At 43.0% G+C, this 18,857-nt stretch overlaps 1 protein-coding gene across 2 annotated transcripts in view; it reads right to left on the reverse strand.

Moving 5' to 3' along the window:
* Positions 1 to 18,857, reverse strand: part of FGF9 (fibroblast growth factor 9) — a 57,224-nt gene that overhangs the window by 28,161 nt on the left and 10,206 nt on the right. For both annotated transcript variants that reach the window (XM_005879987.2, XM_005879986.2), the window contains exon 2: positions 11,148 to 11,251. In XM_005879987.2, coding sequence (XP_005880049.1) covers positions 11,148 to 11,251 — 104 coding nt within the window. The remainder of the gene's footprint in view (positions 1 to 11,147; positions 11,252 to 18,857) is intronic.

Below are 18,857 nucleotides of genomic sequence, written 5' to 3' on the forward strand. Positions count from 1 at the left end.
AGGGGTCCCAGACTGTGAGAGGGCACAAGTGGGGCCGAGGGACACCCCCCCGCCGCCAGTGCACAAATTTTTGTGCACCGGGCCTCTAGTTCTATTATAATATTTATCATACCAAATTATAATTTTTGGTTTGCCTATCTAACTCCCCAACAAAGTTGCAAGTTCTTCTTGAATCAGTTCTAGGATCACCCACATGAGGAGGTATCATTTACATTTATAGGTTCAGTCATTTACGTTATCACGGTAGTTCTGTTCTACAGAGTAGCCATGAACACAGAATTAGAGAATACCGAACCACTTGTTCCTGAGGGAAAAACAGGGTTAGGTTCCTGCCAGCCTCTCAGCATAACATTTTTTCCAATAATCAACATATAACCCTGTTTTATGTGTGTTTCTGTTTAAGTTAATGTTGTTGATTCAAGTTAATGTTGTTGTTATTATCCTATATAATAAAGAGGTAATGTGCAAATTGACCATCACTCCAACACACAAAGATGGCCGCCCCCATGTGGACACAAGATGACCAGCAGGGGAGGGCAGTTGGGGGGACCAGGCCTACAGGGGAGTGCAGTTGGGGTCAACCAGGCCAGCAGGGAAGAGCAGTTAGGGGCGACCAGGCCAGCAGGGGAGAGTAGTTAGGGGCGACCAGGCCAGCAGGGGAGAGTAGTTAGGGGCGACCAGGCCAGCAGGGGAGAGTAGTTAGGGGCGACCAGGCCAGCAGGGGAGAGTAGTTAGGGGCGACCAGGCCAGCAGGGGAGAGTAGTTAGGGGCGACCAGGCCAGCAGGGGAGAGTAGTTAGGGGCGACCAGGCCAGCAGGGGAGAGTAGTTAGGGGCGACCAGGCCAGCAGGGGAGAGTAGTTAGGGGCGACCAGGCCAGCAGGGGAGAGTAGTTAGGGGCGACCAGGCCAGCAGGGGAGAGTAGTTAGGGGCGACCAGGCCAGCAGGGGAGAGTAGTTAGGGGCGACCAGGCCAGCAGGGGAGAGTAGTTAGGGGCGACCAGGCCAGCAGGGGAGGGCAGTTAGGGGTGACCGGGCTGGCAGGGGAGCACAGTTAGGGGCAACCAAGCCGGCAGGGGAGGACAGTTAGGGGCAACCAGGCCGGCAGGGGAGGGCAATTGGGGGCAATTGGGCCGGCAGGGAAGGGCAGTTAGGGGAGACCAGGCTGGCAAGGGAGGGCAGTTAGGGGTAACCAGGCCACAGCAGGGGAGGCTGGCAGGGAAGTGGTTACGGGGTGATCAGGCTGGCAGGCAGAAGCAGTTAGGGGCAATCAGGATGGCAAGCAGGTGAGCAGTTGGGAGCCAGCAGTCCTGGATTGTGAGAGGGATGTCCGATTGCCCATTTAGGCCCAATCCTGGGATTGGGCCTAAACCAGTCGGACATCCCTCGAGGGGTCCCAGATTGGAGAAGGTGAAGGCTGGGCTGAGGGACACACACATACCCCTGCATGAATTTCGTGCTCCGGGCCTCTAGTGTAACAATAAACTCACAGCCAATAGCACTGTAACCTGTGCCTGAATGAAACTTGTCTAACACATGCATTTGCCCCATAAGACACATCATTGCTTCCTTGCTTTCAGGAACACTAGACAGCACTCAATACAATGCTTGGGGGCATTTTAAAACACAAAATCACCAACAAAACACAAAAATGTCAAAAACGTGTCACTAACTAGATCCTGAAAAGGACACCTTTTTACAGTGAGAGCTGGAACAAGAAGGCAGAGGTTGCCTTGATGGACCTCAGCTGGGAGGGTACCCACCAGGCGACTACAAGGCGACTCATTTCTTGCTCGTCTGTGCATGTTTGCAAATGATCACAGAAGTGCCATAGGAATAATTTTAGGATTACAAGCAAATTTTAGCAAGTAAATAAATTGGCAAATATGCAATCTACAAATAATGAAAATCAACTGTATTTCCAGCACCTGGCACATGATGGTAAGAGGTGATATCAATAATGCTTGTGGACTTTGTGAAAGCAAGCAAGCATCAGTGTGCAAGTGAGTAAATGGAAGAGTGAGTGAGTGGAAGAGTGACTGAGTGTGTGAATGGAATAGTGAGTGTGCAAGTGAGTGAATGGAAGACTGAGTGAGTGAGTGACTGGAAGAGTGATTGAGTGTGTGAATGGAATAGTGACTGAGTGTGTGAGTGAAGTAAAGACTGGGTGTTCAAGTGAGTGAACAAGCACATGGTTATGAAATGGAAGCATAAATGAGTGACAGAGCACCTCCTGGCTCTTGATCAGGCTCCCAATAGCATTAATGGGAGGAACTGGGAGATAGGTCTCCCTGAGAGAAGCAGGAAGCTCTGCAACTAAAGACCCATGAAACAGGCTGAGCTGAGGAGCAAGTGCAGGCTCTGTGTGACCCACAGTCTGTTCTGGGAAAAGCGGCATCCTAAGAGGTGAGGTGAAGGTAGGTGAGGGAAAGTGGTCCCAGTAGCTCTGGAGTGCAAAAGATCAGAAGGGGCAGAAGCAGGGAACACTGGGAGGCAAGGAGCCAAGGTTTGTTTTCCCCAATGTCATTTTCTACTGGTGGTCCTCACATCTCAACTTAGAAATTCACTCGATGTCGTGGGTGCAGCAAGGCTCAGGGTAGGAAACCAGGGGTCTGCACAGTCAGTAAACTTTATAAAGGAAACATCACCTCACAGACATGCTGCTCTTTCCAAATGTATATCTGACCTGCTCTGTAACCACTTAAAAACATTGCCCTGACCGGTTTGGCTCAGTGGATGGAGCGTCGACCTGCGGACTCAAGGGTCCCGGGTTCGATTCCGGTCGGGGGCATGTGCCTTGGTTGCGGGCACATCCCCAGTGGGGAGTGTGCAGGAGGCAGCTGATCGATGTTTCTCTCTCATCGATGTTTCTAACTCTCTAGCCCTCTCCTTTCCTCTCTGTAAAAAATCAATAAAATATATTTAAAAAAAAAAAACATTAATGAATTCTCAGGAGTTTTTGTCATAAGGTAACCACTTAAAAACATTAATGAATTCTCAGGAGTTTTTGTCATAAGGCATTTTTTCAATCAAAAGACATAAGTACAAATACTATCATGTGGGAATCCCTGCCACTTTTTATCAAAAAGGTAGCCTTATATACAAAATGATCAGGAACCACTCTGGTCTCCTTTTCTAGCCTCAAATACCTATTTGTAAATTAGGTGTTTGTAAGCCACAATCTGCCTGGTCCTCTTTTTACAGAAAACAAGAAATAGGTAATCTGGAATCCCACTGACAATACAGTGACACGTTCAATATTTATTAAGTGCTAACTGCATGCAAGACATGGTTTAAGTCCATGCAAGACATGGTTTAGCTTCCATGGGAAACTAAAGTGACCACAACCCTACCTTTGCAGAATTCACACTTTATGAAATGGAATTCTATTAGGGACAGTGAAGAACTGTCCAGAGGAAGTTCTTCCACTGAATCAAGAACTTCCATTGCAAGAAACAGCTTTTATAGTGCCTGACTTGGGGCTTCCTGAAACCATTCTCTGAACTCTCCTTATCAGACAACTCTGACGGGGACTTCTGAGCACGCCGCAGTGTGGAACAAGGAAAATGACTACACCAAGGGCAGGAAGAAAGAAGTTAGGATCACGTGTAGAACTGTGCCCATCAGGAGGAAGATTCTGCTTGGGAATTCCTAAACCTAAAGAAGGACCATCCCTGAGCATGTTACCTGGTGCCCAGCACATACCCCTACCATGAAAGGGGATGATAGCCATCTACAGAGCTGTTAGCTATTAAAACTAAATCCTTTGCAGAGCCTGTAAGATCTGCAGACCTGTGCCCTATGACTTTGGCCATTACTGACCTGAACATTTTAAACACACCTCAGATAATCAGTAAATGTAGCTACCCTGCTAAACAACATAAACTCAATTAAAATTAAATAATAAGTACATATTTAAATGACTTCAACTAACTAGTGGCCAGCAGTAGAGATGCTAAGGACCAGTAAATGAACCACTAAATAAAAACTAGAAAGAAAAATAATTGTTCCAAATCAGATCTGTGAAGGAAATACTAAAATCCTGTTATAATATGTGGTTAATTCTAGTTAAAAAAAAATGTTATTCCCAAAAATGGATGCCCACTCTTATACGTGTATGTTGGACATGGTTTACTAATTCACCCAAGTTCAAATCATAATTTGTCACATACTATCTGGGTGACCTTGACTAAGTCACTAGCCACTACACTCTCACTCTCCTCATCTCTAAAATAAGGACACTGTATGAAACAAAATCAAATAATATGGTAGAAGATACTCTTCTGAGGTGCTGCCCTCTTTATCATCAAAGATTAGTTGATCCTTTGAAAACATATGCAGTATAAGGCAATGCTCTGTCATCCAAAATCTGTGTTTAAAACCATTGTTTCCTGAGCATTCCTGTTTTCAAACAGACAAATGACCCTTTCCATTTCCTTTATATGAATTACATTCTTTGGAGACTCTACATAAAGGACATATCTGAATGTCTACCATCAAAATCATCTGAAATAACACACATCATGACAAACTGCTAAGTCTGGTGGTACATGCTATGTGTTATGGTGTCCTGTTTCATAAACACAGAGCTTATTCTGCTTGTTCAAAGTTTGCTCACAATTGCCACAGCAGAGCACCTAACGGAAACAATGCCTCCCATAAACCTCCAGGGTCAAGCTGCCACCTCCAGCACACCACAAACCCTCCTTGCTAGGACTTCCCACCACCACAATGTTTTCAAAACTGGCATCTTCAGATCCCAGGACCTATCCTGGGGGCTACAAGTTTTCTACAAGAACATTTTCACTTTGTCTTCTCATTTCATGAAAAAATTAAGGGGTCATTTTAAGGCTATTCTAGACCTTCCAAATCAGTGGTTCTCAACCTTCCTAATGCTGTGACCCTTTAATACAGTTCCTCATGTTGTGGTGACCCCCAACCATAAAATTATTTTTGTTGCTACTTCATAACTGTAATTTTGCTACTGTTATGAATCATAATGTAAATATCTGATATGCAGGATGTATTTTCATTGTTACAAATTGAACATAATTAAAGCATAGTGATTAATCACAAAAACAATATGTAATTATATATGTGTTTTCCGATGGTCTTAGGCGACCCCTGTGAAAGGGTTGTTCGACCCCCAAAGGGGTCGCGACCCACAGGTTGAGAACCGCTGTTCCAGATGGCCTCGTATTACCAGATACTGCCATCCAAGGGTGCAGTTGTGCTTAAAGTTACTTTCAGGGCTAATAGGAAAAGGAAATAACATATATGGAACATCAGTGAAGACCAGATGACCTCATCTGGCCTCCCAGTTATTGAATAGGGAGACGTAGGGGAAAATGTCTTCCCAAGGTGCCAGGGGCTAGGTCTTCTGAGCTCAAGAGAAGATGGGCTGCCACATAAGAGCCACCCAACATTCAGCAGCATCTTAGCCTCAGTCAGATAACAACAGCCATCTCATTAAAACAATCATGCCAATTTGGCTTGTATCAGTTTTATAATTTAGTGTGGATTTTAATATATGTTTTGAATTGCCCTTATCAAAGGGGTATAAGGAGTTTGTACATATTTAAATAACCTAATAAAATCATTTGAGTCAATATGGGATTCTAAGGATCTGAGATATGTTTTCCTCTTAAAGAGGTGGATACAGGTCTTCAATCTAGGACAGGTGGCTCTCCAGGGCCCCTCGCCACTCTCCACATTGTGAATACACCCCTCTAGTAGCTGGTGGCTCATGTACCTCTACTCAGTAAAGACAGCCACCCCAACTAATGGATTTACTTTTCTCTAAGACTATACATGTGGCAAATCCACCAAACTTCAGTTATGATTACATGAATTCACATAAACAGGGCCCAACTGCATCTCTGGAAATATAACCACCAAATCCTATAGTAAACACTCACTTTACAAGTATCTCTGTCAGGATGGTGGCCAGGTTCTTACAAGAATTAGCTTAAGTCCCCACTGTGCCACCTATGATTTCTGGGCTTTGAGCAAGTCACTCAACCTCTCTTGCTTTCAGTTTTAGTAGTTAAATAAGACAACTCCTATGGAAAAACTGGACTCTATAAGTGGACAATCACATACTAGGTCATGTATCAACACATGAAATTCAAATGTAGCATGACTCTGTGTGTGAGGGCCGTGATAGGCTGAGTAGTTGGGTCACTAAACCAGGTGCCAACTGCACAAATGTGCACCGCTGGGCCTTCAAGAAACGGAAAGATTATAGATACAGAGACTCTGACTCCAAAAAACACAGTCCAGTGGGAAAGACGAAGGAATTAAAATTCTGTACAGAATGAAGCAAGTGCTATAACAGGGATACAAACCAGGAATCTGTGTGTTGTCCTTGTTTATCACTTTTGCAGAGTCCATGCTGTACTTTCTATATCATCACAATTTTAGTAATTGTGCTACCATTTTTTAATGAAAACATCAAATATCTTTCATTAAATGCCAGCTTTTTTAAGGAAATTAATTTTTTCCTAGAGTTCTTTTTTAATTAGATATTTATCACAGTCAAGTATCTTGATAACACTCAGATAATTTGGAGTAAGACCCTAAAAATAACTATTTGAGCCTTACTTATAGTCTCTTTGATAACAACAAAAGTGGCAAATGTAAACATACTCTAATTCTTTAATCTTCTGGCCAAGTGTGTGTGTGTGTGTGTGTGTGTGTGTGTGTGTGTGAGAGAGAGAGAGAGAGAGAGAGAGAGATAGAGAGAGAAAGAGAGGAGAGAGAGAAATCTAACACCCTCTCTAAACTTCACCGAGGCAGGACATCCTAATCTTTAAATTTAAGGCTTATGTGCCCTAAATTGTCTGTCATTCCTTTTCTGAGACTCCTATACGTCCCTCAAGATCCAGTTTAAATGTAACCACCCAATTTCCCCAAATACTCTTCTGGGCACCCAAGACACCTGCATTTCTCTAATATAGTGCATTTCACATTGCACTGAACTACTAATAATCCTACCAGGTTTTAAGATATTTGTTGCAGTGTTATGCACTTAGAACATAATAGGTATAAATGTTTGTGAATAAATTAGCAAATGAATGAATGAATGATTAACATATGATACAATAATCTAATTCCACCCCAGAACTAGAATTATTCAGGTTTCCTCAAACCACACACCATGATACACAGCAATATACTTTTTCCTACTTCCACATTCTAATAGGAAACCAGAATCCTAGATGTACATTATTCTGAAGCAATATCACCCCATTCACTTCTGACCTTTTAAATCCATTCCTATAAACTTGAAAACAAAAGAACTACATAGATAAAAAGAGAAACAATCCAACTTTCAAAATACATTTTAAATTAATTTCTGCTACATTTACACATTCATTTACTTTATACAAGTGTCGGTTATTTCTCCAAATCTCCTCTTTATCTTCTTTAATAATGAGATCAATCTTTTCAAGTTTTCCTCGATATTCAGAAATAAAAACTCCACTTTAATTTACTAAGCTTTACACAACTTCGCAAAGGTGAAAATTCCTTAAGCTACAATTTTTAGTTTAATGTAGAATCATCGCCCATTTCTTTCCTTTCCTTCTCTGAATCTTATCACAATGAAATAAGATATTGGGGTCACTCCTCATTCCCAAGTGTGATGACCACAAGGCCAATGGACAATGTGGTCCTGGGCCATAGAAAAGCATTGCTATCACCCTCTCTCTACCCTTTACCTGCATCAGATACAGACCACAGAAAAAGTAACCTGGCTGCCCAGGGAGTTTTCCTCCCAGCTCTACGTGTAGGAGGGAAAAGAACTCACTGCACAAACATTTCATGTGCACAGAGAACATCACAGGTCAGACAGACAAGACTCATGAGTGAACCTGAAAAAGCCAAACCATAAATTCTTGAGATGCAGAGTAGGAAGAGACATTCCAGACAGCTAAGTCATGCTTTTTGTTTTATACATCAGAGTGAGGCCCAGCATCTTGCTAGTGGCAGAGACAGAATGAGAGCCCATTCTGTTCCCATGCTCCCATCACTACACTTTTTTTGTCTCTAGGCTCAGCCATATCCCCCTGGGGCTGGACACATTATCACCTTCTGATCCAGCATGGCAATGGAACATAGCAATTCTTCCTTCCAGCAGAGTCCTAAGTACACACTAGCCATACAATGAGGTCCACACCTGTATGTTTAATGAAGCATAAAAAGAATCACAATGGTTCATTCATTTCAATCCAATATTCATATATTGAGCACCTATCATGTACAAGGGCCATGGCTATGTGTTAGGCAACATTAGTGAATACAGAAATACAATTAACTTCACTGGATATCATATTGTACTTGAGTGACCATGGAAATATAAACAGTGGTACAGGGGCCCAAAGGAAAACACCAGAACTGCTAACCAGAATAACTGGGGTTCAAGTTAGAGGTGTAGTGAAGGTTTTGTAGAAGAGGCAATATTTTCATTGAATCTTAAAGAAAGAATGCTGCTTCATCAGGTAGAGCAGAGAAGATGAAGACATGCCAGAGAAAGGAGTTAACTTAACCACACATACAAATAGAACAGTAAGTGGACAACTCAAAATACATGGGGAAAGAGGGCAAGAGATGGGACTGGCACAATATTTGTGATAATATTGATGGCATTGCTAAAGAATGCAGGCACTGGCATTTAAAAGCGAGCATTGGTCTGAGCTGAGAAGGACATTCATTTCTGGGTTTTGGAGGTAATTCTCCCATTCCTGTGGAGAATGAATTGGAGATGAGAGAGGCAGGATGCACAGAAGCCATTTAAGATATTTTTCCACAAAGGAAACACTGTATGGAAATGTGTTCCTTTTCACACTTTTCCTCCAAGCCTGGAGACACACATGAGAAGGTATGCATTTCTCAAACACAGAAGGAAGAAGAGCTTTTTTTTAGCTTTTCTGGGATTGTCCCCTTTGCTGTGATAAGGATTGTCAACTAGTCCTATGGCTGTGGGGTAGTGGAGGTGAGAAGTCCACTCTTAGCCCTGCTCAGGGGCTCGCTCTAAACAAAGCAGTTGGAAGTCACAGAAAACTTACTATAATGGGATTCTCCAACTTCCTGCCTCTGGCCACCTTTTCACATACTCCTGTCACTGGTGTTCACTGAGGCTGGAGCCCTCACTCTGTCCCCAGTCTGTGCTACAGAGGGAGCCACACTGGCAGGAGGGCAGCTGAATGACAGGAGAGGAGGCCATCCAAAGAATCCAGAAGGAGAGACAAGGCTGAGCCCAGACAACAAACGGGAGGCTCCTGTGCTGAACACGAAGTTCCATCTGCTCCTTGTCAAACAGCAAACCGCAGGGGCTGTCACACAGCCATTTCATCTAAAAGATGAGTCATCTCTCTAAGGGGCAGGGGCTGTGATGGGGTATGCAAGGTGGTCCCCAGAGCAGGGGACAAATAGCCCAGCCTCTATTTGTGTTGACTCAGTCACTGCATCCTTGAAAAATGTTTACCTTAATTCATGTTTTATAAACTAATACTTATGAACTATATCTTATAAATACAACCTATAATAATAAAAGCGTAATATGCTAATTAGACCGGAGAGCCACCACCTTCCGGACGACCTTCTGGACGAAGCGGGAGCAGCCGCCGCGGCTGCGAGGGCCGAGACCCTTACACGAATTTAGTGTATCAGGCCTCTAGTTTTGAAATAATTTAATATGCATTATTGAAATCCATACTCAAAAACATTTTTGGTGGTGGTACATGATTTGAAAAGTTTGGAGATCGTTGTGATAAACCATAGTCTCACACAAAAAGCATTATATAAAGTTCAACTGTGACCAACTTAAATCCACATTATATGCCTAAAGGTGAAAAAAAAATTGAGGGAGGGACAAAAAGGAGAATGTCACTATATAGTTAAAAATTGAAAAATTTCCTTACATCTTATGTCTTCATACTGAAAGTATTAACAAAAATAATTTCGGAAATAAATAACTTTATCAAAACCAATAGCTATGTTTAAAAAGCTAATTTCAATCCTATGCTTAAAAACATTTAGCCCTAGCTGGTTTGGCTCAGTGTCAGCCTGTGGCCTGAAGGGTTCCAGGTTCAATTCCGGTCAAGGGCACGAAAAATAAATTAATTAATTAAAATAAAACCATTTCAAAAAAATCTATTCTCTCAAGGAAGCACTTTTTTTAAAAAAGACTTAACTATCTAACAAAATCAACCAATCCTGATTCAAATTTTACAAAGGCAGGTAAAACACACAAGTGTCACTAAAAATGGTGTATGCTATATTCAAATTACATAATCCATAACTTATTGTCATCTGAAGTTTTAGAGTGAAAATTGGATACTATTTCCAACCCTAGTACACATATACACAAACACATTTACTAGTATGTGGCTAGGAAAGAAGCAATCTATAGAAAATGTCTCCTGCTTCTACATATATGCCCTTCATTCCTGTTACAGGGGACTCCAGAACTTCTCCCATCCTCAGCTGTTAGTTTTCAACTTTTTGTAAATTCTAATCCAGGTTCTCATATGGCAGAGAATGGATTAAATTCCCATGTGACCACCAATAATGGCAGGTACCATAAATACTTCCCTGCCTCCCCCAAGCAGCCCACAGCCAATGAAGATAAGAAATGAGGAATAAAAAAAAACAAAATTCAATACTTGCAAATTATAATATTTATATTGTTACTCACATACAAGAATATCTGACAATAATTTCCATCTCCCTTCTGACTCCATAATGAAGATCTCATGTAGCTCAGAAAAAGGGCTTATATATCCTGCATGATCTATTTTTAGTTTTAATTACAATGCTTAGCAAAGCTTGGGAGAAAATAATTTCAATTCATTTAGAAAATAACTCCCATTCAATACAAGAAGATGAGATTTTTCACATGTAAATTTTATGTATTTGATATGAAAATGGTTTGGCATATGATAAAATATTTTCTTAGAAACTTTGGTCTATTGAAGATCCAGGGATGATATCTATTAATAAAAACAAAATGATTTGCCTCAAAAAAGTCTAAGAGCTCACACTCTCCTTCCCAACAGACTCGGTTTTATCGAGGCTACTATAACCCAGAAAAAGTGCATTCAAGCCAGTGTGAGACAGAAAGGCTGTGAAGTCTTCTCAGTACTTACTGATCCGTACAGCTCCCCCTTCTCATTCATGCCGAGGTAGAGTCCACTGTCCACGCCTCGAATGCTGACAAGGCCCACGGCTATACTGATAAATTCCAGAATGCCTACAAGACAATAGGCAGAAGGTGAAGGGCAGGTCAGAGCACAGAGCACTGCCCTGAGTCTCAGCATCACTAGAAGTTTCAAAGAGGACTGAGGTTAGCTCCCAACTGGGATAATCTCACAGTCATTAAGGAAGTGTCTTTTAGAACCACTGCTGAAGAGAATTGATTTTTATAATAATGATACAAAAATACTTATCAACGTGACACATAACATTTTAAAAATAAAAAGCTAGTATGTACATAGATATGCTGAGAAGTGATGGGACATAAACTAGTGTACATATTCTAATTAACCTAAAATAATTTAATTGGAGAGAAAAACACCCAGTTTTCCTCCCAGATGATAAATGTGAAATTAAACATTTGTGTATGGGCATAGATTAAAAAAAATTATATTCAGAGAATGGTCTTATGTCCCTCAAAATAAGAGTATGAGGTGCTAAATTGATTGGTTTATACAGAAAGCTATCCAGCTCTCTACTGTATATAGAGCTACATCTGAAACACTAAAATAGCCTACTCATATCCCAAATATTTCTGCTGAAACAAAGTATCTATTATTGCTATAGTTATCTAAGCCTCATAGGGATACTTAAGCAATTAAGATAACACAATATTCTGAAAAAAATGCAGATTCCAAAAATACTCTTGATTTTAAATAGTCATGGAATATTATATCCCAAAAACAAATCAACATAATTATCTTTTAGTTCCTTCTTTCTGCTTTCTTACCTCACTAAGAATAACAACACCTATGCTGGGCATAAACCCAGGATTTTATGGCTATACAACAACAGCTTCAATGTCTCTAACTATATTGTTGTTTTAATATGATTACCCAACAGGATATTTGGGACAATGCTAATATTACTCATGCTTAACAATTTACTCAATCTATAATAATAAACTTGTAATGTGCTAATTAAACCGGAAAGCCAAACGACCTTCTGGACGAAGCCAGGGCTGCAAGGGCTGAGGCAAGCCGCCACAGCTGTGAGGGCCAAGCCCCTTGCATGAATTTTGTGCATCACGCCTCTAGTTTCATGATAAAGTGTTAGACTTTGTAAAAGCCTTGCATTAATGTATACCAAATATTGGGTTTTCTAAAAAATCTTCAACTATTGAAAAATTTACTTACATCTTAGAATAACATTGGCCTATAGTTATGTGACTGACAAAAAAGAAATTATATGGATTTTTAAATAATTAATTTTCAACTCTCACAAAACAGACTGTGCTACAGTGAAAAGATGACATGACAGCCTGGTGATGTGGCTCAGTGGTTGAGCATTGACCTATGAACCAGGAGGTCATGTCTGGTTTGCAGGCTCGGTCCCCAGTGTGGGGCATGCAGGAGGCAGCCAATCAATGATTCTCTCTCATCATTAATGTTTCTATCTCTTTCACCCTCTCACCTCCTCTCTGAAATCAATAAAAATATATTTAAAAAAAACACAAAGAAGACATGACAAATACATGGTGATGAAGGGAGACAAGACTTTGGGTGAGGAGTACACAGTGGAGTATATGGATGATGTTATTATAAATTGTACAGCTAAAAGTTATAGAAAGTTATTAGTCAACGTCACCCCAATAAATTTAATTTTAAAACAAAACACATGGAGGAGACAAAATGGTGGTGAAATAGGCAGACGTGTCCCAAGCCTTGTCCCGGAGCAGATATAAGGAGCAACTAAATCGAATAACATCCACCCCGAATTGGCAAAGTAGACACAGCTGGTGAGACAATTCGCAGCCGAGAAGGGCAGAGGACACCTGGAGAACAGTAAAATCAGGGATCTGGGCTGGAAAGAATTACGAGACCTCCAAGCCCAGAAGGTCAGAAGGAAGCTGCATGGCACCAAGGCCGTGTCCCTTAGGACAGGCGTAACATCTAACTGTGGAAAGGAAGTCCACAGGGCTGCTGGCGAGAGGGGATTCTAAATCTAAGCCCACAGCCACGAGAGGCTGAGCCCAGAGGCGGCAGCCGGAACAACTGCCCAAGCCGAGCTGTGCTGGGGTGGGGGGAGGAGCTCGCAGTGGCGCAGCTCTTTCCCTTCTGGTCTTTGCTTTTATTCGCTAAACCCAGTTCATAGGACCTTTCAAATACAAACACTCACCCGTGGCTGAGGTGCGGACTTGTGGAGTCTAGGGAGGGGAGCAGCTCGGGGATAGGTGGCCGGGAGTCTGGCACTGAGACATACCTGACAAGCTGGACCTAGGCAGCCATTTTCTCCTGAAGAGATAGCCCCTGCCTGCAGTCTCCAGGCCCCCAATACAGCCACAACCAGACTACACCCTGAGTGCTACAAAGGATACCAAAAAAAAAAATCTGAATAGTACCTGAGAGCCCTCAGGGACTGGCCTGAAGAGAGGCCATTCAGTCCTGGAAAGCCATACGACAACCTCCCCAACTATAGCCCTGTCAGAAACAGCCGCTTGAGAGATTAAGATTAAAAGCAGACAGACAGGCAAAGTGGGCTGATTAAACCCGCCTGCTGGCAGTCAAGGCTGTGGAGATAGACACAAACAGAGGAGCAGTGGACCGCTTGGAACTTCAACAATCTAACAGGAAACTGAGAAGTGGCAGACAGTACAGAAGAGTGAGATCTTAAACCAGCCCCCATGGGACATTAAAACTCAGCGGAAAGGAACGACACTCACTTTTTCATTTTTACTAGTATTTTATTTTATTTTCTTATTTTGTTATCTTTCTCTATTTTCTGTATTTCCTTTTTTGTTTCTTTATTTTTATTTCTTCTTGCATTATTTTTTTCATCATTCTATTCTATTTTCCTATTTTTTATTTTCATTTTCTTCATTTTATCCTATTTTTAATGAATTTTTTTGTTTTTTTTCTTCTTTCTCTTTCTTCTTATCCACTCATCCTCTTCCTACTTCCTCTATACTGAACTGAGGTCCTCCCCCTATTCATCCAATTCCTTAACCTTACTTTCTATAGATAAGCTCAGCCTCTACAGATTCTGCCCCCACCCTCTTTTCTGGGTGTTTGATATTTGCATTTTTTTGTTTATCTCTTTGTTCTGTGGTGTTTTCTCCAATACACACACACACACACACACACACACTATAGGCCCGGTGCACAAAATTCGTGCAAGGGGGGATGAGGTTCCCTCAGCCTGGACTGCACCCTCTCACAATCTGGGAACCCTTGGGGGATTCCAACTGTCAGTTTAGAATTCCAACTGTCTAAACCGGCAGTCAGACATCCCTCTCGCAATCCGGGACCACTAGCTCCTAACTGCTCGCCTGCCTGCCTTATCACTCCTAACCACTCACCTGCCTGCCTGATCGCCCCTAACCGCCTCAGCCTCTGGCCCCTGCCGCCGCGGCTTCGTCCAAAGGATGTCCAGAATGATGTCCGGAAAGTCGTTCAGCTGTCCGGTCTTATTAGCATATTACACTTTTATTATTATAGATTTGTTCCCTCTTTCTTCCTTTCTCTTTTTTTTCTTTTCTCTCTTACCATTTTTTCTCTCCTTGATATCATTTGTGCTCTCTTTTCTCTCCCCTAATTCTCTTTTCTCTGGTGGTCACTTATATTGGGGTAATCAGTGTTGTGAGTACGTTCTTCTTTTGTTCCCTTTGTGTAGTGTCTTGTCGAGTTGCATTTTTTTACTGTTTGGTCGATAGGGTAGAAGGCGAGCCACATAACCAGACACCCAGAGAGGAGACTCCATCCACAAACGGGTCAGAAACACTCCAGACCCAAATACAGAGGCAGGAAGATGGCGACAGTGAGGGAGAAAGCATGAGTGAGTGAGGGAGAGAAACAGGAGTGTGTGGACGTGTGGGGCCTGTGTGTGTGCATGTGAGTGAGGGACTGTTAGATCCCGCAGGACCTACGGGGGCAGGCAGACCGGGCTCGCCTAGCCAGGCAGCCTCTGCTACCATTGCGAACAGTTCCGGGGCGGCTGGCTCTACCGCAGAGGCTGCGCCTTCCTGAAGGGGAGAGCTGCTGTGACTGGGAGGCCAGCCTCACCTCCACCCAGGGTACCCTGAGACACCACCCAGGACTCGACAGCCACCTCCGCCAGGGACCAGCTACCTCAGCTGAGGTCCCACGGTCACTGAGACTCCAGCCACACCAGCCATGGGCTCCTGTGAGTTCCAAAGCATGCTCCCCTATGGCCAGCCCAACGCTTTAGCCTAGGGCACCATGACCACAAGAGCAGCAGCAGTGAGAGCAGACCACCCCCATCCAAGGAGCAGCAGCCCCACGCGAAGCCTGCCCCCATCAGAGAAGCAGCAGCCCCTCAAGCAGTGTGCCCCCATCAGAGGAGCGGCAGTCTTACATGGCCTGCCCTCATCCAAGGAGCAGCAGCCTAGTGAGTAGCCCACCCCCGTCCGAGGAGCAGCAGCCACGCATGCAGCCCGCACTGTCTGAGGAGCAGCAGCCCCGTGAGAAGCCCACCCCCATCTGAGGACCAGCAGCCGTGCAAGCAGCCAGTGCCCACCCAAGAAGGAGCAGCCCCGCGAGCAGCCCACTGCCATCTGAGGAGCAGCACCCGCACACAACCCGACCCCGTCAGAGAATCAGCAGCCACGTGGAGAACGCCCCCGTCCGAGGAGCAGCAGACACGCACAGCCTGCCCTGTTCGAGGACCAGCAGCCACATGAGCACCCCACCCCAATCCGAGGAGCAGCAGCTGCACGAGTTGCCCGCCCCCGTCCAAGGAACAGCAGCCTCACAAAGCCAACCCCCACCCAAGGAGCAGCATCCTCGTTTGCAGGCCGCCCCCATCCGAGGAGCAGCAGCTGGGCAAGCAGCCCACCCCCACCAGCCAGAGGAGCCACCATTGCTGCGAGTAGCCATGTGAGCAGCACCCAACAGAGGAGCCACCACCAACGGAGGAGCGGCCACTGCCACGACCGCCCAAGGAGCAGCCACAGCCCGAGGAGCTGCTGCCGCCCAAGGAGCAGCCCCCGCACAACTCAACAAATAGATCCTTTGGTGAGAGCAAAATTGAGGAGACAAACAAACCCCCAATGGAAAGAAGAGGAGGATTCACCAGAAAAGCAGCTAAGTGAAACGGAGGCATGCAATATGTCAGAAAAAGAATTCAGAATAAGGATCATACAGTTCATAAACTGGATGGATGAAAAAAATCAACAACTTATGTAAGAATCAAGAAGAAATAAAGAGTGATATGGCTGCAATAAAAAAAACACTATGGAAAGTTTCAACAGTAAACTAGGAGAAGCGGAGGACCGAATTAGCAAATTAGAAGAAAGGGAAACAAAACAAGGTTAAGGGAGTTTATCACCACCAAGTCAGCAATGCAAGAAATGCTAAAGGGACTAGTGTAAAAAGAAGAAATAAAAAGGGAAGAAGAAACACAGGCATAAAACTGCCTGGTATCAGCACAAGAACAGACATATAGACCAATGGAACAGAACAGAGAATCCAGAAATTGACTCAAGCCATCATGCTCAATTAATATTTGACAAAGGAGGCAAGAGCATACAATGGAGTCAAGACAGTCTCTTCAATAAATGGTGTTCGGAAAATTGCAGTGGTACATGCAAAAAAATGAAACTAGACCACCAACTTACACCATACACAATAATAAACTCAAAATGGATAAAAGACTTAAATGTAAGACCTGAAACCATAAAAATCTTAGCAGAAACCATAGGCAGCAAAATTTTAGACATCTCTCATAGCAATATCTTTACCAATACATCTCGTAGGACAATGGAAACTGAGGAGAAAATAAACAAATGGGACTACATCAAAATAAAAAGCTTCTGCACAGCAAAAGAAACTGTCAACAAAATAACAAGAAAGCCCACTGCATAGTGGAACATATTTGCCAATGATACATCCAATAAGGAGGTAATCTCCAAAATATATAGGGAACTCATACAATTTAACAAAATGGGCAAAGGACACTTCTAAACAGACACTTCTCCAAAGTGGACATACAGAAGGCCAAGAAGCATATGTAAAAATGCTCAAAGTCACTAATCATCAGAAGAGATGCACATCAAAATGACAATGAGATACCACCTCACATCTGTCAGAATGGATATCATCAACAAATTAACAAATGACAAGTGTTGGCGAGGATGTGGAGAAAAGGTTCCCCTCATATGTTGCTGGTGGGAATGCAGACTGGTGCAGCCACTGTGGAAAACAGTATGGAGTTTCTTCAAAAAATTAAAATTGGAATTCCCATTGACACAGTGATCCCACTTCTAGGACTATACCCTACGAAACCAGAAACACCAATCAGAAAGGATATATGTACTCCTATGTTCATAGCAGCACAATTTACAATAACTAAGATTTAGAAACAGCAGTGCCCATCAGCAGATGAGTGGATAAAAAAGGTGTGGTACATTTACACCAGTGATTCCCAAAGTGGGCGCTACCGCCCCCTGGTGGGCGCTGCAGCGATCCACGGGGCGGTGATGGCCACAGGTGCATTTGTTTTAACTTTTTTTGTATTACCTTTCTATTCTGAGTTCAATAAATAGTTTCATAATTTCAAACTTCAATGTTTCTAATTTACACCTTTCTTTACTATATTTTACGAAAAAGGTAGAAACATTAATACATATATCTTTCTGTTTAATTGCTATTAAAATTTAAAAAAAAATTAATTTCCAGGGGGCGCTGAGTAATATTTTTTCTGGAAAGGGGGCGGTAGGCCAAATAGTTTGGGAACCACTGATTTACACAATAGAATACTACGCAGCTGTAAAAAAGAAAGAACTCTTACCACGCAACAGCATGGATGGACCTGGAGAGTATTAGATTATTATGCTAAGAGAAATAAGCCAGTTACAGAGAGATAAGTATCACATGATCTCACTCTTACCAGTATGTGGAATCTAATGTACAAAATACACTGATGAACAAAAATAGATCCAGAGACACAGAAGCATGGAATACAATGTCGAACCTCAGAGTGAAGGCAGGAGAGGGTGAGTTGGTGGGAAGAGATCAGCCAATGAACTTGTTTGCATATATGCATAACCCATGGACACAGAGAATAGGGTGGTGAAGGTCTGGGGTGGGGGACAGGGGCAGGCTAGAAGAGGTCAATGGGGGGGAAAAGGGGAGACATATGTAATAATTTCAACAATAAAGATTAAATACATAAATAATAAAATAAAAAATACATCTTCTAAGAGGATATCTACACTAATAAAAGAGAAACATGGTAATTGGCGTACGACCGCTACCCTTCCCATTGGCTAATCAGGGAGATATGCAAATTAACTGTCAGCCAAGATGGCGGCCGGCAGCCAGGCAGCTGGAAACTAACATGAGGCTTGCTTCCTTCAGTGACGGAGGAAACCAACGTTCCCCGCCTGCCTTGCAGGCCTCTGAGCCTGCAGTTTGAACATTGTAACAAACATAGAAGCTAAAAAAAACCCCAGAAACCAGCTTTCAGCGAGCTGGGATCTCAGAGCTGGAGTCAGAGCTGGAGTTATACATTGTTTCGAACCGAAACAAACCAGATACCTACTTTCAGCAGCGGAGGCCTAAGAGCTGGAGCCTCAGAGCTAAAGCTGGCCCAGAATAAAAAAGAAAAAAAAAGAAAAAAAGGAGCGGTTGGGAGCTTCAGTCACC

Source organism: Myotis brandtii, unplaced genomic scaffold, assembly GCF_000412655.1.
Source record: "Myotis brandtii unplaced genomic scaffold, ASM41265v1 scaffold62, whole genome shotgun sequence".
Classification (NCBI taxonomy): Eukaryota; Metazoa; Chordata; class Mammalia; order Chiroptera; family Vespertilionidae; genus Myotis; species Myotis brandtii.